Source organism: Macaca mulatta, chromosome 3 (assembly GCF_049350105.2).
Source record: "Macaca mulatta isolate MMU2019108-1 chromosome 3, T2T-MMU8v2.0, whole genome shotgun sequence".
In the NCBI taxonomy this organism is placed as follows: Eukaryota; Metazoa; Chordata; class Mammalia; order Primates; family Cercopithecidae; genus Macaca; species Macaca mulatta.
Genome location: NC_133408.1, coordinates 35,848,636 through 35,873,337, shown reverse-complemented (window position 1 = coordinate 35,873,337; position 24,702 = coordinate 35,848,636). Strand labels below are relative to the sequence as shown.

General features: G+C 60.0%; 1 protein-coding gene across 44 annotated transcripts in view; it reads left to right on the top strand.

Annotated features, from left to right (window-relative positions):
- MAD1L1 (mitotic arrest deficient 1 like 1) overlaps window positions 1-24,702 on the top strand; it is a 423,997-nt gene that overhangs the window by 328,038 nt on the left and 71,257 nt on the right. For 41 of the 44 annotated variants that reach the window (XM_077995973.1, XM_077995957.1, XM_077995967.1 and 38 more), the window contains one exon: window positions 11,623-11,813. In XM_077995973.1, coding sequence (XP_077852099.1) covers window positions 11,623-11,813 — 191 coding nt within the window. Of the gene's footprint in view, window positions 1-11,622; window positions 11,814-12,428; window positions 13,028-24,702 lie in introns of those variants that run through there. The other 3 variants (XM_077995964.1, XM_077995963.1, XM_077995947.1) reach the window with 1 other exon arrangement.

Below are 24,702 nucleotides of genomic sequence, written 5' to 3'. Positions count from 1 at the left end.
TCGCTCGCTTCTCCAGGCCGGGCGTGCACCCGCGGATTCCTCCTCACGCAGAGCCTGCCCTGATGGGCCCCCCACCCCACACCACCCCAGGCCCCTCCTCCGAGTGGAGTGCTCCTCAGCACTCGGGTCCTCCCTGTGCCACCCCACCTGGAACCCTGCTCCTCGCCCCGCTCCTTCCAGAGCCGTCTCTTTGGCTACTCCGATTACCAGACCAGTTTGTGTCCCCTTCCCGAGTCTCCTGCCATCTGAAGAGCTCATTACATCCGGAATCCGAGGCCTCGCTGCCTACATTAGCAGGTTTTCATAGACTGCCACATCTCAAAAAGAGGAAAAGAGACAGGAGATTTAAAATTCTCGTCTTGCCGAAAGCAGACAGATTGACTCGAAAATGACCTAGTCAATAAAAGATGAGCTCTGGAAAGGCTTCCCTCTTCTCAAAGAGGGCTCGCCTGCCTGGGAGCTGAGGTTCTGCAAGCCTCTGTGGGAAATTAATAATGCATGCGGCATGCAAAGCGGCCAGAGCCCATGCAGCCCCCACCCCCACATTTCCCAGGACCTCGCCACTGCCACCCCAGGCCTCTCTCCACGGACCTGCTGCTGGGCAAGTTCCTGGAAGGAAGCTTCCAGAAACAGATGAGGTGGCCGTGTTCTGTGGTCACATCTTGGCTCAGCTGTGATGTCGCTGTGGTGCACTGCTCCCTCTGGAGTGTTTCTGGCTCTGGGAGGTATGTGCGCGATGGGCTCCCTGACTGCACAGGGGCCCTGGCTGTGAGCCTGTGAGGCTGGGTCTGCCTGGAGCCAGTGGGATGAGAGGGAAGTGCTCTGAAGACCGTTCCCCCACTGGTGCTGGGACAGGAAGCACAGGGTTCCGGTGGCTCTGCTGTATCGGCTGCAGGGACTGCAGCCCTGCCTGTGCCAGGAGGAGCCATGACAGGATGGGCACCCCTTGCCCTCCTTGGGCTGGCATCTCTGCACAGGGCCTGGGACCTCTGCAGTGGCCACCGGTTCTCATCTCTCCTGGTGCCTGCACCTGCCTCACCTCACCCTAACAGGAGGAGTCACATCTGACCCCAGCCGCTTCCTTTTACCAGAGCTTCTCAGCTCATGTTCCCGAAAAGGAGAGATTAAGTTTTCCTTTTGAGCCAAGACATGCCCCATTTGCTGTCCGTCTCTCAGATGGCCATCTTTCATCCAGTCAACGGGGCTGACTGCGCGGTTTCCACTGCTAACACACGCAGAGCTGGCTGGTTCTGGGGTCTGTACCCACACACAGGGCCTCTGCCGCCATCTGGACCCCTGCCACCCCAGTTTTCCCCACTTTAGGGTTTCGGGTCAGGAGGAAACTATCCCGACAGCTCCCTGTGCTCCTGCAGACTTCCGGGTTTGGCCATGGTTCCCGTCAGCCCCCCAGACCTCCACCAAGTGTCCAAGGGGATGTGGAGCCCAGCCCTTTCCCACCACTTCTGCCCTGCAGCTGCACGGAGGGCCAGGTTGAACGGCTGAGGCCCAGCCCCTGCCTTCAGGCAGCTCACACAGTGAGAGAGGTGGCCCTGCCCAGGTGGCCTCAGCTGGAAAGGCATGTGCGTGCACCAGAGGTGCAGACCCAGTCCAGGGGGGAGGGACAGGATGCCCCAGAAGGGCCTCATCTGGAGGTGGCGCCGGACTGGGGAGGGTCGGGACGCCCCAGAGGGGCCTCATCTGGAGGTGACGCCAGACTGGGGAGGGTCGGGACGCCCCAGAGGGGCCTCATCTGGAGGTGGCGCCGGACTGGGGAGGGTCGGGATGCCCCAGAGGGGCCTCATCTGGAGGTGATGCCGGACTGGGGAGGGTCGGGACGCCCCAGAGGGGCCTCATCTGGAGGTGGCGCCGGACTGGGAAGTCAGGACGCCCCAGAGGGGCCTCATCTAGGAGCTGCAGAGGCAGCCAGGCCCCTTGCTCTCCCTGGTCCTGGAGATGGCCCTGGTGTCCCGGGGGTTGGTGTGGGGTCAGCAACCCAGGACCTCACAGGGCGCTCTGGCTCTCGGGGTGGAGGGGAGGGGGAGCCCTCGGCTGACACCATGAGGGTTTCATGATTGACAGCTGCTATGGTGGGAGGGAGAGCAGGCCCCAGTGGCCTCTCCCCCAGGACAAAGCTGAGGCTGAGAGGGAAGCAGCTGGTTGAGGACGCAGCAGAGCCACCGGGGCTGCAATGCAGGCTGTCTGGATTCTGCGGGCAGTGGAGGGGAGGCTGACGCCAGACTGGGGACGGTCGGGACGCCCCAGAGGGGCCTCATCTGGAGGTGATGATGAACTCAGATACTCGTGAGGTCTAGGGAGAAAGCAAATGTGGGGTGCCCAGAGGATCCCCAGTGGGGGTGGCCCAGGGAGGCATTTCTGAACTGAAGCCTAAATGACTGATGGAGGCAGTTGCTCAGCCCACAGGGCAGTGCTCAGCGTGGGCTCCAGCTTTGGCCCCGCGGCCTGGTGCCTGGGGGTGCTTGAGGGATCCCCTCCCTCAACAGTGCTGGTGCCCAGAGGTGGCCCTGTGCTGACATGTCGGATGGCTGCAGTGACCACCCCTCCCTATAGTCCTGGTGCCAGGGTGGCTTATCTGCTGCTGGCCAGAGGCTGTGGAGCTGGATCCTGGCCTCCTGCAGGCATCTCCATGTCTATCCAGCAGGTGCCGCATCCCCCCACATATGCAGGGTGTCTGGAGGGTCACTGACACCGGTGCCAATGTCCCTCCTGCTAAGGTTCCGCTGGGCCTCTGCTGCCAAAGGACCCCATGGGGGCTGTGGAGCCTGGTGCCGGGGAGGCTGTCCCTTGGGGTTCAGCTGCTCTGTTCTCAGTGGTGGGAGAGGAGTCTTCTCCAAATATGATATCCGTGCCCGCCCGTCACCCCGGGACTCTCCCACCCTGTAATCTGGTGGGCTGTAATTGCTGGTGTCTTTTCACATCATTTTGTGCCAGGTGACAAGCTGCTTGCTGGAGTGAGTTGTTAATCACACAGAGGTGCCCTGTTTGAAAGCTGCACAGCTCACCCAGGCAGCGCCTGCCAGGCGGCGGGCCTGCGAGCGGCTCCTCCATGTGGAGTTCCAGGGCGACTGTCTCCTCGCTGGTGCAGAGTATGCAATTTCTGCCCAGCAGGAGGACTCATGGCTCGTCATGGAGGCTGCGTCTCAAGGGCCCTCTGGCACCAGCAGAGTTGAAGCAACCATCTTCTTGGGGCAGCAGCAGGCCCTGGCTGGCAGGAGGTGGCGTCCCTTCCTCCTGTTACCAAAGCTAGTTCCTGGGAGCCGTGATGTCAGCCAGCCACTCAGGCTGGTCTCCGGGAATTTGGATTTGGGGCAGGCAGGCAGTCCCTGAGATGAGCCGAGTAGTGTGCTACGGGCCATGCTGGGGTATGGTTCTCACGGTGTGACGTCCTGGGGCCCCCGGCCAGTCCGTAGGTGCGTCCCCACCTCCTACAGTCTCTTGCAGAGCCAGCCAGGACCCGGATACAAATCCCACAGCCATAACCACAGCAGCGCCCCGTGCCCATGGCTGCTAATAAAATTGCATCAATATTTGATGTCTAATTATTAAATATTTAAAAATGTAAAACTGAAATAGTTTAGAAGTTTGCAAGACATGAATGATTCAGTCCCAGGAAGCATGGCTCAGCATTGGGCCTGGGCAGGACCGCGGCTGCCAGTGCCTGCCAGGGTCCAGAGTGCTTGCTGCAGGGACACTCGGGCGGCTCACCCAGCCCTGGACCTCGACTGGCTTCCTGTGTCCACAGTGTGCAGGGGATCCTTGGTCGTCTCTCGTCAAGGTCAGGCCTGGGCCTAATGTGGAGGCCCATGCGTCACCCACTAGTAAACCACCCCAGTGCCAGGCACCTTCAGAGGCTGGTCCTGCTGCTCCCAGTCCAGGCACGTTCCCTCCTGCCTTGTGTTCCCAGTGGCACTGAGCGTCTGAGAGTCATCTCTGACCCGTCAGACCCGTCTGTCCCAGAGGGAAGATACGGAGATGCCAATGCTGGCAGCCTCCAAAAGAAGCAGTCCGGCAGGACCCCCTGGGGCTGCTGCTCCTGCCAGGCGCCCAGCCGCTGCCGGGGAGATGTCTAACGAGAGAGACGGGAAATAGACACTTGGGGGAGCCAGGCTGTGTCGGGGGGTCATGAGAGAAACGCATGCTGGGGGAGTTTCATAACGTTGAGAACAGAGACACAGCTCCACCACTTCCAGGGAGTGAGAACCAGTCACTTGTAAAAGACCAGAAGTCAGAACAGCCTCAGGCTTCTCCACAGCAGCGCTGAGTGCTTGAGACTGGAGGGCGATGCCTTCAGCACTGCAGGAGAGGCCTGTTGTGGGGCTCACACCTGTCATCCCAACACGGTGGGAGGCCAAGGCGGGAGGAACACTTGAAGCCCACAGGTCAACACCAGCCTGGGCAACATAGAAAGACCCTAAAGATATATATATATATTAGCCCAACGTGGTGGCGTGCTCCTGTGGTCCCAGCTACTTGGGAGGCTACGGTGGGAGGATCGCTTGAGCCCAGGAGGTCGAGGCTACAGAGAGCTACAGCCGTGCCACAGCATTCCAGCCTGGGTGACAGAGTGAAACCCTGTCTCAAAAAGACAAACACACACAACTCAAGGCGGGGTGTACACAGCCTGGAATTCTGCATCTGGCCAAATTACCCATCAGCCCTGAAGGTGAGGTGGAGGTGTCTTCAGCTGTGCGGGGTTCCAGACGATGTTCCCTGTCTCACGCCATCAGGGACCTGCTGAAGGGTGTGGTTGTGAGAGTTGCGGGGCTGCTGCAACCCCAAGCCAGGTAGCCCACAGCTCCGGCTGCAGCAGCCGGGACAGACTTGCTGGGCCTGTCATGCTGGAATCCCAACCTTTGAGCTGGAAAAGGTGCTGTGTCCAGGCTGTGCCAGGCTACATCGTTGGAACCGTATATGGGCAAACATCCTGCCTGGCCACCCGTGTCTGCCGAGAGCCTTCATCTCACCCTTGCAGGGTGGCCCTGGCCAGACTTACTCCTGAGCTCTGGGGCCACAGGCCGCCTCCTCCTGGAGACTCTGTGCCATACTCTGGGGGTGTCGGGGCGGTCGCCCTGTCTCTCCAGGGTCAGTCCGGACCACACTCGGGTGACCTTCTGGGCGTCCTTGCAGCCCAGACCACACTGTCCCCTCACTCCACACCTGGACTCAGGCCCACCGCTCAGATCCCGCACCGAGCACCTGTGATGTCCGTAGACGGCCGAGGGGTTGTTGACGGCACAGGGATGTGTTTTATGAGAAACATGTTACCGCCGAGAGGGTTTTCGCCTCCACTGTCTTACTGACCCGGGGGCAGGTGACGTTAGCCCCGCTCCCACCACACCCAGGGAGGAAAGGGGGCTTAGAGAGGTGAGGTGACTTGTCTGTGAACACACAGGCAGCGTGTGGAGCCTGGAATCACTCCTTCCTCCTGGCCACGTGGCGGCGTCAGCAGTGGGGCCGGGCCTGCCCCAAGTAGAGTTATCCTCCTGGCTTGGCCTGGGCCTCGGGGGCTGTTTTGTTTAATGGTGAAATATTAGTCCCTTTTTGTGGGTTGTTTAAAGCCTGAAAATCCCAACATTGGTTAACTGTATTTTATTCACTATTTAGGAAGAAAAATGGCTCTGCCCTGAGTCCCCAAAGGAAAATTTCAAAAGCTGCTTCTGCTTCCTAAACCGAGCGTTACTGTGGAGTCTGGGACTTGGGGTCCTCGGTGGCAGCTGTGCAGGGCCCAGACCCAGGCCAGCTCCTCACTGGGGCACCTGTCCAGGTCAGGGACAGGAGCTGGGGGACCGTGGGACAGGGGCAAGGTGGTGGTGGTGGGGAGATAGTGGGGATGGGGGCATGGCAAGGGCTGAGCAGCTGGGAGCTGCTCTGAGGCCATAGGTACCCTCACCGTCCCCTCACAGGCTGAAGCCCTGGAGGCTGCCGGCTCTCACAGTGACCCTGTCAGCCACAGCGGGGATGGAAGTGGAGGCTTGCGGGCGGGGCTGTGGCACGGCCTCTCTTGGGCCTGCCTTGGTTTTAAGGGCTTTTCTTCTGAGGCCATGGGAAGGCTGTATGTTCAGAGATGAACACGGGTGTTCAGGGACAGACGCACACGTGTTCGGGGATAAACGGACGTTCAGTGGTGGGTGTATGTGTCCCGTCCGCTGTATGTGTGCTTACTTGTGGTTAAGCTGACGGTGAAGCTTGCTCAGGGACGGGAGCTCAGGGCTGTAGGGGATGGCGGCTTCACTCACCTGCGTGTTCAGCATGCGCCCATCACGCACTTCCATGTTCCAGGTTCTCAGGTGTGATAGTGACACACAGCCCTGGCCCAGCCCACCTGAGCTCAGAGTGCACCACAGGGAAAGAGCCTGAGGCCCAGGCATCTGAAACAGCTCTGTGGGCGCCACAATCCACGCCCTGCAGGAAAAGAGCATGCGGAGAACAGGAGCCAGAGGCTGGCGCAATGGAGAAGCCAGGTGCAGGAGAGGCAGCTGGGGAAGGGAGCGCGGCTCAGGGCCTGGGGTGGGGCTGGGACCAAGTCAGGCCAGGGCCAGATGCAGCTGCCGCAACTGCCAGGCCAGGCACCCAGCAGGGCGTGAATACCCCAGGAGAGAGCCCTGCTCCAGCTCGAGTCTTGATGTGGGAGCGTGGAGATCTGTCTGCCTGGACAGGGACTGGATGGATTAGCAGGAGTGGTGTCAGCCCAGAGAACTAAGGCCAGCCTGGGAAGAGGCTGCTTGGGGCTCAGGGACCCTGTGGAAGCAGCAGGGCTGGCGTCTCTTCCCACTGTGATGTCTTCCCACGTGGGCCGGCTACCTCAGCTGTGCAGGAGCCGGCCTCCTTGGAGCAGAGCTGCCCAGTGCCTGTGGGTGCCTGCAGGTGCTTGGTAAACAGCCAGGCCCAGGATCCTTTTTTTTTTTTGCACTCCAAGCTGGAGTGCAGTGGCTTGATCTCAGCTCACTGCAGCCTCTGCCTGCCAGGCTCAAGTGATTCTCCTGCCTCAGCCTCCCGAGTAGCTGGGATTACAGGTGTGCGCCACCACACCCAGCTAATTTTTGTATTTTTAGTAGAGACAGGGTTTCACAGTATTGGCCAGGATGGTGTCGAACTCCTGACCTCAGATAATCCACCTGCTTCAGCCTCCCAAATGCTGGGATTTCAGGTGTGAGTCACCGTGCCCAGCCCCAGACTGCTCTTAAAATCATCCCAGGACACAGATGGGGGTCAGGCCGGCCTCACTCACGGGAGAGGTCCCAGAGGGAGGTCACAGAGTCCAGGCCCACAGAGCTAGGGGGCTGCTGGGTCCCCTTCCCACTGCAGGACATGCAGCAAGGCTGGAGCCTGGGGCAGGGTTCCCCTCACCCTGAGGCTCACATAGCCCGCCCAGCCTGGTTCAGCGTGGGTATAGCTCAGGCTCCAGGGAAGGGCGGAAGTGGACAGGCAGTGCCCTGGGGCTGCACTCCTGAGATCTGTTGGTACCTTGGAAAAATTCTCTGCTTGCTGTCGTCTGCATGTGCCCCGTAACACTGGAAGGAGTGAAGAGGATGTAGAGAAAAGTACTGCGTTTTCCTTTTCCCTCCTTCTGAAAGGCCTGGGCCCTGGCATCTCTGTCCCCATCCCTGTAGGCCACAGCTGTGTGCTGGCTCTCCCTGCCCTGCCAAGGTAGAAGCAGTCTCCGTGTTTCAGGCTGTGAACCGGACCTCTTGAGATACGTGCTGTAAACACTCCTTTATCCTGACATCCCGGCCCTCAGTGCCGTAAAGCCGCTCTTCCCCACTAGCTAGCCTTTACGTAATGGAGCACAATGTATTTTTATTCTGTCCTCTTCACAGCTGCTTCCTGTGATTCCAGGAGGAGGCAGGTGTGGAGCTAAGGTGGTGAGGGGGTAGCTGTTCAGGCACCAGCGTCATGGATGCCTTTGGCCCCCTGCGACGCCCCACTGGGCCGCACCCTAGGCAGCCGCCGCCACGTCCTCTCTGACTCCCACTTGAACACCTGCTGTTCTCCTTCCTCTCTTGCCCCTCATCGAGGCCTTGAGAACCCATCAGCACCAGGCGTGTGCCCCTGCGTCCCTGCAGGGTGGTAGCAGGTACCTCCTAGAGGTAGCAGGGGTCCCAGGGGTGTGGAGGAGGGGCCCGAGGAGGACCGGCGTCCAGGCAGAGGGGAGCTGCTGCTTCCTAGACAGGTGCTCCTGTTCCGTGTGGCCAGAGTTCAACATCCCCGGGCAGGGAAGCCCACCTTCCACCACAGCCAGGGCTGTGGGTGGGCTGGGCTCAGGGCCTCCTTGCGGTTTGGCTCTAAGCCTGGGGTGACTCTGGAGGCCAGTGGGGAGGGCCTAAAAGCCTTGGTGGGGTCACCCCAGAGAGCAGGGCTGCAGAGCTGGGCTCCATCCCTGAGCCCCCCTGGCACCGCAGGCCATGAGCACACAGCAGGCCGGGCTGGGCGGGGGATGGGGGCCTGGAGCGCTGCAGGCCGCACCACTGCCTCGCCTCAGCCCATGCACTGCTGTCGCACGTCGGGCCTGAGAACAGCCTGGGCGGTGCCTCTGTGGTCCTAGGGCCAGGGTCGGGCACAGGGCTGTCGCTTCTCACCCTGGGGGTCTCGGCCACTGGCTTCTGGGGTCTCTGAGAGGAGCTTGCCCAGGATCCAGGTCCACAGAACCCCGTCCAGAGGAACCCCGGGCTCCTGGCTCACTTTTGAGGAGACCACGTGAGAGCAACCGGCAAGAAAGCAATGACATCTCCGAGACAGAAAACCCATCTTTTATTTATTTTATCCAAACCATTGTGTGAATTATTCATTCACGTTTATGTAAGCCACTGAACTACAGGGATAAAGGGGGGTCAGAACACTGGCTTGATCTGCCCCAAGCTGAACCGACTCCGTCGAGGCAGCCTTGTCTGGAGGATGGACCCTTCCCTACCTGGACTGGAGACCAGGGTCAGGGCCCCCTCGCTTCCGAGGGTCTGTGTGGCATGGAGGACGGACCCTTCCCCTCCAGGGCCCTGGGTTTGGCTGTCAGAGGGCGAGAGAGTGGCGCCAGGAGTGAATGCGGCGGTCCCCACTGCTCCCAGCTGTATGGGTGGTGGTCTCGCCTCTGAGAGGGGGCCCCACACACCACCTTCCTCACCCTGGGACCTCATGCCAACCTGCCATGGGTGGGCCATGCAGCTGGGAGCCCCGGAGCTTCCAGAGGTCTGTGAGCGGCACAGGCGGCTTTGAGGTCTATCGGAAAACAGGGCTCTTTCCTCCTCCAAGGTCAGGCTGCATTTATTACCAAAATCTAATTCTTCCCCTTTGGACGTCTGAGATCTATCAAAGGCAGCATGGGCCGTGTTAGAGTGAAATATGGCCTCTGAAACGTGGTCTCTGCGTTCTTCCTTCCGCACGTGGGAACTCCTGCTACCGACAGCCCCGTCTTCGGGAGGGTCAGCCGAGGGACGCAGGGAAGAATATTGGGGTCAGAGCTGCCAATTAACCTTCAGATTCATCAAGGGCCCCGGGCCTCCTCCTGCCGGAGGGGCAGGGCTGTGGAATAACAACATCCCCCAGGGCCGTCTTTGCCGGCGACGGAGGGAGGAGGCCAGGTCGGGGCCAGGGCCGAATCAGTGCCGAATCAGTGCCGAGGCTGCCATCCCACAGGTGGACGGGCGCCAGGGCCCCTCTGCTGACAGGCCCGCGGTGGTACAGGCCCCGTCTCCTCCCAGTCCCTGACATCCGGATGCCACTAACATGGGCCCTGCACTGCTGCTCCTTCCAGAACCCATGGCAGGCGGCGCCCTTGCTCTTGCAGCCAAGCGGCGAATCTCTGTGAGCCTGAGTGTCCTCGTGTGTGGACTGGGGATTGGATCGTGTTCGTAGCTGTCAGAGCCAGGCGGTGAGTGCATTTGCACACGGAACGGGCTGCTCTACTGAGCTCACGCCGTCGGGGGTGCCCAGCGGCCCTGCACTCTCGGCAGTGGCCTCCAGTGCGTGATCTGGCTCACTGCCTCTGAAGGCAGCTGCCTGCCTGTGTCCGTGTTGCAGACAGAGGACCTGGGAGGTGGGGTGAAGGGGTAGGTTCAGGGTCACAGGTCGGGGAGGCAGAGCCGAGCTGGACCCGCGGCCCCTCCCGCATTCTCCATCTTTCTCTGTAGACTTCAGGGCTTCTCGTTTGCACTTGGCTCCCCTGTCCCTGATCATCTCCAGGAAGCAACCTGGACTGCATCGTCTGCCTTAAACTGGCCCATCAGAGCCTCTTCTGGCCGCTGTACACAAACTCCCCGGCAGCCCCTCCCTCACTCGCTGTGACCTGGCCAGCAGGCACTCACATGTGTACCTTTCCTCACACTCCCCCAGAGTGGGCTGTGGGGGACCCCACACCCGTCCTGGGGCCTTCAGACTCATCTCTAACTCAGGACCAGCCTTCCCCCGGGCACTGCCTGGGGTTGGAACCCTTGTTCTCTCCAACCTTGTGGCTATGGTTGACTTTAATATCCTCTTTCTCAGCCCAGCCAGGGAGCTGACCATCCTGTGCCTGGATGCGGGTACCTACACCAGTCCTGTGATTCAGTCCCTCGTCATAGTGGAGGGAGGCTGGCAGCTGGCCCATCTCCTGTGACCTGCAGGGTAGGGTCCACCGGGCTCCCGGCCCCGCCTGGAGTGGTCCCAGGCCCCTGGAGGGCTCCCCAGCGCCAGCTCCAGACAGCACTGCTGGGAAGCACCCAGCCTAGGGGACGGCTCTGTGTGCATTTAAGTGGAGCCAGTCCTAATAATTAACGGTGAGGATAAATCGAGGTTTAATTACTTGGAAGGCCTTTCGGGTGAGAGATTCATGATAATCGCTGTTATCCTCCTGATGGCTCTGCTCAGTAGTTCCTCCCCAGGCAACCGTAAACCCTGGCGGCGGGGGGCGGGGGCGGGGCGCAGGACTGTACCCTGAATGGTCACTTAGAGCCATGTTGGGGACAGTGGGCCTGGGGGTGCCGGCTCTCGTCTCACGAGTGACCTGGCCTCAGAGGTGGCTGGCAGGTAAAGCCCCGGGGCAATAGGATCCGGAATGTCCAGGTGGCTTCCTGCCTGCCTCCCCGTTTCTCGGTGCTGGCTCCTGCGGGGAAGGTGTCCAACCCCAGAAAGGACCCAGGCAGCAGCCTGGGAACAGATGGTCAGGATCGCTGGGTGGTGTGGCGGCCCAGGCCTTCACTTTGGGACCCACATCCTCAGCAGCAGCTACTCTTCAGGTTCTCGCCTAAGTCGCTGGAGCGTTGGGGCAGGTGCATCCCTGAGTCATGCCTGATCCTGCGGCTTCCTGGCAGTGATTGGGTGGCTCCAGGTGTCATTCTGCCGGCTGAGGGCTGGTCCCTCCTGGGCTGCTCGTAGTCTGGCTCTCAGAGTTACCGTTCTTAATGCAGTAACTTTATCATCACCACCACCAGAGGATCAGCCTTTATCAGCTCACCCCTCACTCATTCTCTCATGCGTGCCAATGGAGGCTGGCTGGTGTGACATGGGGGCCTCCTGTGTCCCTGGGCAGCCGCCACTCCCGCCTGTACTCAGCCTCCTCCCTGCCCTGGCCACTCCTGGTTCCCCACCCCTCCGGCCGGGTGCTGCACTCACTGTCTCCTTCCCTCCCTCCTGCAGAGCTGAAGAAGCAGTTGGAGAGCGCCGAGCTGAAGAACCAGCGGCTCAAGGAGGTTTTCCAGACCAAGATCCAGGAGTTCCGCAAGGCCTGCTACACGCTCACCGGCTACCAGATCGACATCACCACAGAGAACCAGTACCGGCTGACTTCGCTGTACGCCGAGCACCCGGGCGACTGCCTCATCTTCAAGGTGGGTCCTGTGTGCGACTGTTCTCTGGCTCTGTCTCCTCCCACGGGGAGATCCGACCGTAGCCCTCGGCAAAGGAGCAGCTCTGCGAAGGGGATGGTGTGGAGGGCCAGGCAGGAAGGAGGTGCACTGGGCTGTCCTGAGGCTTCACCCCCTGAGGCTTCTCAGCCTTGGGCCAACCCTATGTGGCTTTGCAGCCCTGGACTCTGGGTGTGGAAGGCCCTGGGCCGCTGCGCCGACTTTCTCGGCCTCTGTCTGTCGCAACTTGGGCTTCGTTCCACAAGGGCTGTGGCCGCAGGCATGTGTCAGTGTGTCCAGTGGCAGCAGCGCCTGGGGAGGACTGAAGTCCATGTGGGGCCGGGGCAGGGGTGCCTTCCAAGCCGCCAGGCTGCGCGGCAGGACAGCAGCCAGAGGCCAGCACAAGGCAAGGTAGACAGACTAGAAGAGGAAAGGAGAGCCGGGAGCCGGCCACATCTCCACACCCTCGTCCTGTGAGCCAGCAGGCGCTCTTCTGGTTTGCTGGTGCAGCAGGACTGGGTCCACCGTTGTGGACATGAAGAGTCCTCGGGTGAGCAGGGTCTGGTAGCAGAAATCGAGGTGTTACATGTTGACCCTCAGGGTGGCGGTGGCCCCACGTGGACCTCCAGCAGCTGGAAACCCAGGGTGACAACGGCTTGTTCATCACTGCCCCAGTGAGCTAACCTCCCGTTTGTGAAGATGGTGCCGTCGACCTGGCGTGGCATTGTGGCCCCGGTGAGGCCTCGCGGCCCCGTCTTGGCATGTGGCTGCTTCAGGAAGGTTGGAGGGGGCGGTGGCTGTGGGAGGTCAGGACAGGCAGAGACGGGCCCCACCTGGGACTGCTATGGTCTGGAACGGGCGTCTAAACCGCCCGCAGTCTGCAGCCTCTGCGTGTCTTTATAGAACCGAAAACCAACTTTGATTTGTACAAAAGCTGTACCCAGTGCGGCCTACGCATGTCCACCAGCCTCTCCCAGCAGCGAGCCGCTACCTGTCTGATTCAGCCTTAGCCCGGCGGTTCCTCCTCCTCCTGCACAACCCGCCTGTCTTCACAGCCTGCGCCGCTCTGGGGCCCTGCGCCGGGCTTGCTCTGCGCTCCTTCTGGATTTCCCGCTTCTCAGATCACATTCATCCATTTCTATACGCGTGAAAGTCTCAAAGCTTTGAATAATAAAAACACACCAAGTCTTTAAATAAGCTATCAGAAATGTACTTCTTCGCTTTTGTATAATTCTGTATGCTTTGAATAATTCACAGAGGTGTTTAATGCATTATAGAAATTCCATGGGTTTTGAAAATGATTAGTATTAATAAAGGCGTATCACGAACCGTCATCACTTAACACATCACTTGTTACATCAACATTTACAAATTAGGAGGCGGATCCCTGCATGTGCTGTAGTTGAAGCAATGATCTTAGGAGGACCAACTCCAGCGGAACCTTGGGGCGCCCTCCACAGTGTTTTCTATTTAGAGTGTCGAAAATTCCAAAGAGGGACGCAAGCCAGTCGTCATCCTCCCGCGAAAGGCAGCCGCCGTCCCGCTTTGCTGTTTCCTTTTGGTGTTCTATACATAGGCACGTATGTAGGCATGTTCATTTACACCTGGGAACTCAGGATCCTGGGGTTCCATTGTGTGTGCTCCTGTGTTACTTTTAAAAAACCCCGTTAGCAAGTAGTTCCTTGGCCCCTGTCAGCCCCATGTGGGCTTCTGAAGCACACCCCTGCCTAGTGTCCTCAGGTTTGCTGGACACCAGGTCAATCCCCGTCATACCCTCGAGCGCGGGCCCTGCCGCTCTCCCTGCTCAAGCCAGCATCTCAGCTCCCTCGGCCCTCATCCCGCCCCCTGGACCCCGGCCATGGCAGGATGCTGAGAGCAGAAGGCTTGGGCCGGCCTCAGCTTGCCAGTGGCCGGACCTTCAGCCCCCACAGCCTGGGTGGGACCTTCAACCCTTGTGGCCTGTACGGGAACCCCTGCCCTCCTCCCTGCCTTGGAGCCTTCTTAGCCCCCAGGCTCCTGAGGTCAGGGAGAGACAGGAAGGGGGCCCCAGGAGGAGGCAGGCAGGCAGCAGAGAGCCCAGGAGCTGGCCAGCTCGCTCCAGGCCTGAAGGACACACAGCGTACAGGAGGCCTGGCTTGCCCTGAGGAGCCGCGGCTCCTTCAGGGATCTGGCCTGGCCCCTGCAGCTCTTGCCAGGTGTCCCGCCTCCCTTCCTAGACCCTTGTGATCTGGAGCCTTGGCGCCCTCCCAGGCCACCCCCTCACTGCCCATCTTCCAGCCCTTGCTGTCCCTTCTTTCCAATGGCAGGCCTGGCCTGACCTGACTTTCTGGACCACAGCCTGTCCTGGCCCAAGGCCTGTGTGAATATGTCTTTGCAGGCCCTGTGAGGACTGGTTGTGCTGGGTCAGGAGGCACGGAGCTGAGGCAGCCACCTCCGGAAGGACAGACGGGCCACTGGCCCAGCACTCCACCAGCAAGGCCTGGTGCCCACAGTGGCCCTGCTCCCCACCCTCCTGGCTGCCCACCATGCCTGCTCTGGGCCCTGTCCCGGGGGCTCGCATGGGTGGACAGTGTCAGGGAATGAGGTTGCTTTCAGCTGACCCGCTTTCCCTGTGTATGACATGCACTGTGTTTTCATGCTTGAAGCTCACAGGATCGGGGAGATTAAGAAAAGGTTGGAAGGGCTTTACAAGTTGGTATTTGCAGGCAGGGCTGAGAGCTCTGGGGTGGACCTGGCAGGGAGATCTCTGGGCAACCCAGGCAGGGGGCTGACTGAGGTGAGCGTGTGGGCTGGTGCCCAAGCACAGCTGTTGCCAGCAGGGTGCTGGCTGGGCCTCTGCCTCGTCTGTAAAGCAGGCACAGTTATGTCTCACCCGCAGGAGTAAGTGGGGCCATGTTCCTGGCACACCGTCATGGTTGCTGAGACCCCACCTTGGTCCATCATTTTCATTTCTGAGCAGTGAAGTCCCTGCAGGCAGAAGCTGCCAACTTGTGCCTGCGTTTCTCCCTAGAACCCCAGCGCCAAGGCCCACCGGCTCCGTCCTCTTCACCTGGGCCCAGCTCGCTTGTAGACACCTTCTCCAGGAAGCCCTCCTGGGTTCCTCAGACGTGGGACCCCTTCTTCTGCTGGCTCCCCTCCTAGAACACCTGCCACCTTGTGCTTTTCCTGACAGGCAACTCTGCCAGAAGTTTTATTCTGTTGGGTTAGTTGTCCCTTGAGGGTCCCCAGGGGACCTAAGCATGCCCCTCCTGTGTTTCTCCCCCACTGCTGGGTGCCTGGTTTTTAAAGATGCTTCTTGCTCCATTTCTCTCTCAGGCTTCCTTTCACAGCCTCTTTCCCCTGGCCTCACCCAACCCCCACCCTCTCCTCCTGCTCTTCCTCCTCCCTCTCCACTCCTCCTCCCACTCCAGACTCTGTCCTGCCCAGCCCACGTGCCCTGCTGGCAGCTGTGCCCAGCACCCCTCTCGCCCCCTCCCCTCTTTGGAGGGCTGGGGCCTCCCAGACCTTCCTGCGCCCCATCTGATTAACGTGGAGGGATCTCCTGCTGGAAGGATCTGGGCCTCTAGAGCATGTTCATGAGGGCTGACACTGGGCACACAGCCTCACCTCCCCGAGTGTCAGTCTCCTCACCTGTTGAGTGGAAGTAACTGTGGCTCACTTCAGAGGCTGTAGGAGGCGAGTCTCGTAAGTGTCACCTGTAGAGCGGTCATGTTGCACCAGGATCCCTGTTGGCTGGTTCAGCTCCAGCCCACGGTGCACCCGTGCTTCTCACAGAGCTGTGATCCTGCAACCCTGCCTGCCATCCCCAGAGCCACAGGATAGCTCTGCTGGCCCTCGCTCGGCGTCCTGGTCCCTGCAGACCCTCTGGACGACCTGCAACGCTCGAGCTTTCAAAGACTCCCTGTGAGCCTACTTCCGGAGTCCTCCGAGCTGCCCTTCACTGGGCGAGGCCGTCGGCCTCCTGAGAAATCCTCCCCCTTGGGTGCCAAGAGCTGCCGAGTCCTCTGGCAGGAGCTCTGACCACGAGACCAGCGTCGGTCCTGCCCCATCCACCTGTCATTCCTGCCTCCTCTGTACCCAGGACACCAAGCTTGGTGACAGGAGAGGCACTCGTGCTGTTCACGGCTGCCCCACGCCCCCAGCTCAGGGCCTGGCTTATGGAGAGGGCGCTCTAGGGCTCTGCCAGATAGACAGAAAAACAGGTTTCAGGGGAGAAAAAGGGAAGAGATAAACAGCGAACAGACAGCAGCCAACCTGTAGGGCCAGGGCTCATGTGGGCATCTCTGCCTGCAGATGGTCACTGACTCATCAGGGCCATGCAGGGGTAGCCCCGGTCTCCACTCTCCAGAGGAGAGAGAAGAGACACTCTGGAGTCACCTTGTCCTGGCCAGCTCCTGACCCTGGTGTGCAGCCTTGGCGAGGCCACTGCGCTCCCGTGAGACTCAGTTTCCCCGTCTCATGAGGAACGTGCTCTAGGTGCTCCCTGGGGGCCCTGACCCTGGCCTCCTGGCTTCAGAAAGGCACCCCCAGGGCACTGAGCATCACGAGGTGCACCCAGAAGGGTCTGCCCCAAGCTGCCCAGGATGGTCTGCCCCGAGCTGCCCTCCTGAGATAGGGCCACGGAGGGCAGAGGCCAGTGTGGGAGAGCAGGGAGATAGGCCCCCCTGCCCCACCCTACCCCACCTGGGGGCGGGCATACGTGGCTCCTATGTTCCTGAGAGATCCTGCCAAACCCCAACCTCCTGGCCACGTCATTCATTTTATCTGATTTTCCCCCAAATGATTCTTCAGGCAGAAAGGGGGCTGCAGACGGAGTTAGAAATAGCCAAGCCTGTTTCCAGTCGAGCGGGTTCCACAGATGTGTGCTGGGATAATTGAGGGTTTGCCACACCGTCCCCCGCCGCTTCGCCGAGGAGAATAGGGCTTCCCGTCCCAGCCAGGACCAAGCCTCTTGTTGCCGCGTGGGTGGAGGGAGCTGCCTGCCCGGGCTGCCGTTTGGAGGAAAGGCAGGCAAATCTCAGCTCCAGCTCTTACCAGCGGGAACCTGCTGCCTCTGCTCCTCTCCCTCCTGAGAGGAGACAGAGATTCCAGAGTCCCTAGAACGTTCTGGGAAGGCCATACCCTGCCTGGGCCTGGAGGGAGGGAGGCTCAGCTCCTGGTCCCTCCATCCTGGCTGCACTCCTCCCAGTGGTTCTCATGGAATTCTCCTCACCTCCCTTTTCCCCTCTTCTCAAGACCCAGGGAAGGAAGCCTCCTGTTACGAGAGTGAGAAAATTGACGGTAAGAAGTGGATTGACCAGGCCAGGGGCACAGAGCAAATGCAATTTGGGGCAAAACCGTGAACTTCTGGGGTCCGGGAGACACACTGGTTCCAGCAGGCTCCTCGTTCCTTGCTGCCTGGGGCCTTCCCCGGCTCAGAGGCCTGCAGGGTGGGCGTCAGGGCCAGAGGCGTGGATGGCACAGATTGCAGAACTGTGCAAACCCAGCACCACCACCGTGTGTGACTTCACCGTTGAGCACAGCAGGTCTGTGGTGATGTCGACCTGCCGGGTGTGTTGTATGGATGAGGGGGAAAGGCACACAGGTCCAGCCTCCCCGCTTCAAAAACCTGAAATTGGAAATGTTCCAAAATCCACAGCTTTTTGATTGTGGATCTGTCGCTCAAAGGAAATGCTTAATGGAGCGTTTCCGATACCAGATTTTCAGATTAGGGATGAATATTTGCATGAGATGCTTACTCAGCCAGTAGGCACGTAATACAGATATTCTAACAGCCGGAAAAACCGGGGGTCCCAGACACTTGGTCCCAAGCATTTCCAGTAGGGGATACTCAGCACTCACCTGTGTGTGTACGTGTAAGTCTAATACAGTTTCACTTCGCTGGATGACAGGGATGCATGCTGAGGAATGTGCTGTTGGGCAGTGTTGTCTCTGCGGGAACTTCCTAGAGTGACTTACACAAGCCTGGGCCGTGCAGCCTCCTGCACCCCTGGGCCGCACGGCCTCTCGTACCCCTGGGCTATACGGCCTAGCGTGCTGCTGCCAAGCTGCAAAAGTGTGCAGCTCACGACCGTGCTGAATGCAGTAGGCCGCCGTGGCACAGTGCTAAGCATCTGCATGTCTGCACGTGTCTAAATATGGAAAAGGTGCTGTAGACATGACGTATGAAGGGTGGAAGGTGGTGCACCTGCATCGGGCGCTCACTGTGAACGGAGCTCACAGGGCTGGCAGGTGCTCTGGGCAAGCCGGTGAATGGTGGTGAGTGAGTGTGAAGGCCTCGGACATTACTGTACACAACTGGAGACTTTATAAACGCTGTACCACTTAGGCTACACTCAATTCTTAAAAATGTTTTTCTTTCTTCAATGATAAATGAATGGCTGGGCACAGTGGCCCATGCCTGTAATCCTAGCATTTGGGGAGGCTGAAGTGGGGGGATCTCTTGAGCCCAGGAGTTCAAGACCAGCCTTGGCAACATAGCAAGACCCCATGTCTACAAAATATTTAAAACTTAGCCAGGCGTGGTGGCGCCTGCCGATAGTCCCAGCTACTTCAGAGGCCGAGGCGGGGAATTGCTTGAGCCCCAGGAGTTAGAGGCTGCGGTGAACTATGATCGCACCACCGCGCTCTAGCCTGGGTGACAGAGTGAGATCCCATCTCTAATAATAATAATAATAATAAAGTTTGCTGTAACTTTTTGAGTTTACAAACTTTTAAATTGTATGTATGTATGTATGTATGTATGTATGTATGTATATATGTAGAGATGGAGGCTAGCATGCTCTGTCACCAGGCTGGAGTGCCGTTGCATGATCTCGGCTCACTGCAACTTCTGCTTCCTGAGTTCAAGCAATTCTCCTGCCTCAGCCCCCCGAGTATCTGGGATTACAGGCATGTGTCACCACACCTAGCTAATTTTTTTGTACTTTTAGTAGAGACGAGGTTTCACCATGTTGGCCAGGATGGTCTCAATCTCCTGACCTCGTGATCCTCCTGCCTCGGCCTCCCAAAGTACTGGGATTACAGGCCTGAGCCACCGTGCCCAGCCTTTAAAAAATGTTTTTGTGTAACGCTTAGCTTAGAGCACAAGCACGGTGTACAGCTATAGAAAAATGTTTTTGTACAGCAGCCTTCCTGGGAAGCAGAAATAGCCCCGCGCCCCTCATCTTTGTGCCGGCCCGGGATGGAGCTTCTGTGCACCCTTCTTTCCCCCTGCTCATTGTTGCTGTGCCTGCCAGACCTCGGCTGGGGGAGGTTAGAAGGCGGGGTAGGGGGGAGGTGGTGCAGAGCCCGCTGCTGGCGTCTGCTTATCCCGCCAGGGTCCCACATAGGGCCCGCTGCTGCCATCTGCTTATCCTGTCGGGGTCCTGCACAGGGCTTGCTGCTGGCATCTGCTTATCCCACTGGGGTCCCGCACAGAGCCCGCTGCTGGTGTCTGTCTGATCCCGCCGGGGTCCCACATTCTCACTGTTGCATGGACTGCAGAACTCCCAGACGGGAAGGCTGTGCACGTCCCCAAGAAAAATGAGAACATGGGCGTCCGGCAGGGTCCAGACTCCTCTATGGCTGCAGGTTGGCCCTGGGAAATGACTTCTGGTCTCAGCTCCCCAAGTACAAAGTGGGGCCTGTGAGCCTACTTCTCAGGTGCTGAGCGATGGCGAGCTGATAAAACAGCACAGGTGGCCTCGGTGTTTCAGGGTTCCCTCCTTCCTCGTGTCTCCCTCCTCCTGTCCCCCACACACCTGCAGTGGCCAGCACAGCGCTGGGCCTCCGTGGAAACTGGCGGGATAGGCTTGCCTGGTGTCTTTGCCCGTTACGTTGCTGTAAAGGAATATCTGAGGCTGGGTGGTTTCTAGAAAAAAGGAGTGTATTTGGCTGACAATTCTGGTGGCTGCAAAGTTCAAAAGTGTGTGTACATCTGGTGAGGGTCTCAGGCTGCGTCCATTCATGGCAGGAGAGGAAGAGGAACTGCCCACGTGGGCAGAGATCCCATGGCAGGAGGCCGAGGGGGTGGGGTGCCAGGCTCCTAACCAGCTCTCATGGGAACAAAGAGACCTCACTAGTTCCCTCAAAGGCAGTACCAGGCTGTGGGTGAGGCCTGTTACCCCATGACCCAGACACCTCCTCCCTGTAGGCCACACCTCCAACACTGGGGATCCCATTTCAATATGAGACTTGTCAGGAACAAACCAACAGTACCCACACCACAGTGCGTGGTCCAGGGGCGAGACCCTCCCAGGGATCCGAGCCCACTGTACCCACACCAGACAGAGTGCGTGGTCCAAGGACGAGACCCTCCCAGGGATCTGAGCCGACCATACCCATACCAGACAGAGCGCGTGGTCCAGGGGTGAGACCCTCCCAGGGATCCGAGCCCACCATACCCACACCACAGCGCGTGGTCCAGGGGCGAGACCCTCCCAGGGATCCGAGCCCACCATATCCACACCAGACAGAGTGCGTGGTCCAGGGGCGAGACCCTCCCGGGGATCCGAGCCGACCATACCCACACCAGACAGAGTGCGTGGTCCAGGGGTGAGACCCTCCCGGGGATCCGAGCCCACCATACCCACACCACAGCACGTGGTCCAGGGGCGAGACCCTCCCGGGGATCTGAGCCCACCATACCCACACCAGACAGAGTATGTGGTCCAGGGGTGAGACCCTCCCAGGGATCCGAGCCCACCATACCCACACCACAGCGCGTGGTCCAGGGGCAAGACCCTCCTGGGGATCTGAGCCCACCATACCCACACCAGACAGAGTGCGTGGTCCAGGGGCGAGACCCTCCCGGGGATCCAAGCCCACCATACCCACACCAGACAGAGTGCGTGGTCCAGGGGCGAGACCCTCCCGGGGATCTGAGCCCACCATACCCACACCAGACAGAGTATGTGGTCCAGGGGTGAGACCCTCCCAGGGATCCGAGCCCACCATACCCACACCACAGCGCGTGGTCCAGGGGCAAGACCCTCCCGGGGATCTGAGCCCACCATACCCACACCAGACAGAGTGTGTGGTCCAGGGGCGAGACCCTCCCGGGGATCCAAGCCCACCATACCCACACCACAGCACGTGGTCCAGGGGCGAGACCCTCCCGGGGATCTGAGCCTACCATACCCACACCAGACAGAGTGTGTGGTCCAGGGGTGAGACCCTCCCAGGGATCCGAGCCCACCATACCCACACCAGACAGAGCACGTGGTCCAGGGGTGAGACCCTCCCGGGGATACGTGCCCCTCCCAGGAGACGATTCTCCATTCCTACCATAGAGAGGGACCAGGAAGGCCCGGGTCCTGTGTGTCTTGAGAGTGGAGGCAGCTCCACCTCCCAGCTGCCTTCACAACCCTGGGGATGGGCGGCCTTCAGGACATCGCCAGCCTAGGGCGCAGAGCCCAGCTGTTGCTGTGGCCCCTGACGAGCTGTGGCAGCAGACCCCCCAGCTCTGAGCTTTGGAGTCTCGTGGGTGGCTGGGCCTCTGCCTGGGTGGGGTGAGGGGAAGGAATTAGCTGGACGTGGAGCCACCGTGCTGGCTCGGAAGGTGAGGAAGGGCTGAGCCACAAACATGGCAGGCTCAGCTGACAGCAGCAGGCATCCTGCCAGCACCTGGAGCCTGCAGGGGGCACATGACCCAGGCCCTGTGTGAGTCAGCCCAGGGTGAAGATGCGTGTCGCTCCAAGGGCCTGGCTGGGTGAGCCTGCGGAGGCTGCGTGGCTGAGCCTGTGACTTCCATGAAGCGTCTCCTTGCGTTGCAGGGAACATCAGAGATGGTGCAGGGGCAACTCCACCTGGGGAGAGTGTTGTCGGAACCATCCATCCAGGCTTGGCCCTGACCAGGCTCGGGATGTGTGGCCAGGCTGCTGTGGAGCCCCTGGGCTGAGCCTGGCCTGGGGTCCAGAGCGGGCAGAGTCCTCCTGAGGGACCCTAGCAGTACAGAGGCCAGGAAAATGGTGAGAGTGGCCGTGAGGATGCCACCTTTTCTGGGCACACCAACCACGCCATCCCCCAGCCTCTCCAGCATCTGCAGCCTTGCACAAGTGTTTGCTGAATGGACACCTCTTTGGCGGTGTCGCTGCTGGTCAGCCCCCATCAGGGGGTGGGAGGGACGGGATCCAGGCCAGAGCTGCCTTGGTGTGGTTGTCACCTGCCTCTGCCAGCCCCAGGACCTGGACACATGGCTTCACCTCCTCAAGCCTTGTCTTTCTTTATGTGGGCCTGGATCGTTGCATTTGCCTGAGGGTCGTGGTGACAGTGCCCTAGACCAGTACGTCTGCAAGTGCCAGGCACGCTGGGGACCCTGTATGCCTGCCACGTGGCCCTGAGTGGATCGCAGCCACTGTCTGCCGACTTCAGGCCACAAGGAGCTGCAGCGAGCACATTGCAGAAGCTTTCGGGGCTCAGCAGTGAGAACTGCAGGGTGGTTGCGGGAGGAGCAGGTCAACCTCTCCTGTCCTAGGCCCGGACCTCGCACTGGCCTCACGCACAATACCACTGACACATGGACACAAACACAGGCCCACGCATGCACAGCCACCCACATGCATGCATGCTCACACACGTATGTACAGGCAGCTATGCACCACATACCTGCACACACATGCCCACACATGCACAGCCACCCATACACATGCATGCTCACACACATGCACAGGCAGCCACACACCACACACATGCATGCACACACACATGCACAGCCACCCACATGCACGCATGTTCACACACACACACAGGCAGCCACACACGTGCATGCTCACACATGCACGCATGCACAGCCACTCACATGCATACATGCTCACACATGCACAGGCAGCCACATACATGCACACGTGCACACACATGCTCATGGTTGGCCTCTGTCTCTCCCGGGTATCCCACGTGACACCTGCTTCCGTGATCTGGATCCAGGGGCAGGGAGAGAAACTGAGTCGGGCAGTGTGGGCCCAGCCAGAGTCCCCCCAGCCCAAGTGAGTGTTTCAAGGGCTGTGAAGACACACAGTATGCAACCTGCCATGTTAGAAAAGAGAGATGTGGCGTCTCCTTCCCGTCCTCCCCACCTCTGCTATGCGGTCACTGACAGCCCTGAAGCCTTCTCACCAGGGACCTGTGGGGCAGGACTGTGTGAGACAAACAGCTCCCGGCACCATCTTCTGGAGTCTGGCTCCACACCCCAGCTGGCCCCAGGGAGCTGCTGGCCTGGGCCAGGAAGGGTGCAGGACCAGGGCCACAGACCTGTGTGCACTCCTCAGCTGCTGCCCCAGCCCTGCAGCAGGTCTCTGTCTGTTTGCACACAGTGCCGTGTGCCCGGCCATGGCTGGCACCAGCAGAGCAGGGCCTACCCAGGGTCACCCAGGTCCCAGGCCCAGGTCCAGACCCTTCTTCCCACCAGGCTGGCCCAGGGTTCTGCTGACCCCTGCTGCCCTGGAAGTGTTGAGAGCAAAGAACCCGCACACGCCCACATGCCTGTTTGCAGACACAGTGTGGTGTGCAAGCCCCAGGCGGGCCCTCTCCCACCTGTGCCACCGTGCTCTCCCACTCAGCTGCCCATTCTTGTCACCGAGCCCGTGCAGAGGTGTCGACTCATGAATCGAGGACCTGCTGTCCAGCTGGGGCGTGCTGACACAGGCTGAGATTTGCGCAGGATTTATCCCGCTCAGATGAAGCATCCGCTTTGCTGCCCGTGGGTGTAGACATGACCTTGGTAGCTGCCCTGTTCTTTCCTTCTGAAACAGGCTTGTGAATAAGCAGGCACATCTGGCAGCCCCCCATCTCCCATGCACTGATCTTGCACAGATCAGGACTCAGGACTCCAGGCTCCGGGAGGGGCACTTACCCCCAGAGGACAAACCTCTTAGACAGTGACTAGCCCTACGCCGTTCCAGGCCCAGAGCTTGCCGCCGGGTGCCCAGAAGTGAACCTGGCCCTCACAGCACTCCTGGGCTGACAGGAAGGTAAACATGCCCACGGGTCTCTGCAGGTCACTGGGATGAGGCTGCCCTGATCTGGGATGAGGGCTGGTGAGGGCCCAGGTGGGGCAATCCTGGGGTGGAGGCAGTAGGACCTCATGGAGGAAGAGGAGGCACTGCTGCTGCTGGGGGCATACAATGGGAAGCCAGGCATGTGGCCCCCAGGTCTGGGGCTAGAGATGCCGGGCGGGGGTTCCTGCTGGGGTATCTGCCTGCCCTGTTCCATCTTCCTCATTCCTCTGCTGAGGAGTGGGCCCACCCGATCCAGGAGCCAGGCTGGAGGGAGAGAGACAGGACTGGAAGGGCCGAGACAGGGAGAGGCTCTGGGTGCTGGGCTGCCGAACCCTCGGGGATCTGCCCCCGCTGCACAGAGCAGCAGCCAGAGCTGCGGGGGGGTCAGGTGAGTGGGCACCTTGGGGTTGTCATGGCAACAGCTCTTAGCCATCGGTGGATAGAATTAGGGGGTTGAAGGCCGGGCATTCGGGAGCCTGTACCCTGCAGGGCCGCTTAGGAAGCAGGAGCTGCAGTGGCCCATGGTGGGACAGCTCCGCATATCACACACTGACCTGGAATTTGCCCTCCCGACCGCACCCCTGTGGCCCCCACACCCCTGCAGCCCAGACCCCTGGACTTCTGTCTGAGTTTACTGGCCTCCACCTGATGCTCACTGCTGTGCGTTTGAGCTTCAAAGCCCTCATTAAGCCCTCTCCATCTTTCTCCAGGCAGAGCTGGGACACAGGTTTTTGGGGATAGACTGAGAACAAAGGACCTGAGAGAGGGATACTGTGGTGTGGGCAGAGGGCACGTGAGAGGCAGCCCTTCGTGGAGCTCTGGGCAGGGAGTGGTTCCTGAGACTCGTTCCTTGAAAGTAGTGTTTGTGTGTGGGGACGTCCGTGCAGGGACCTGGAGCC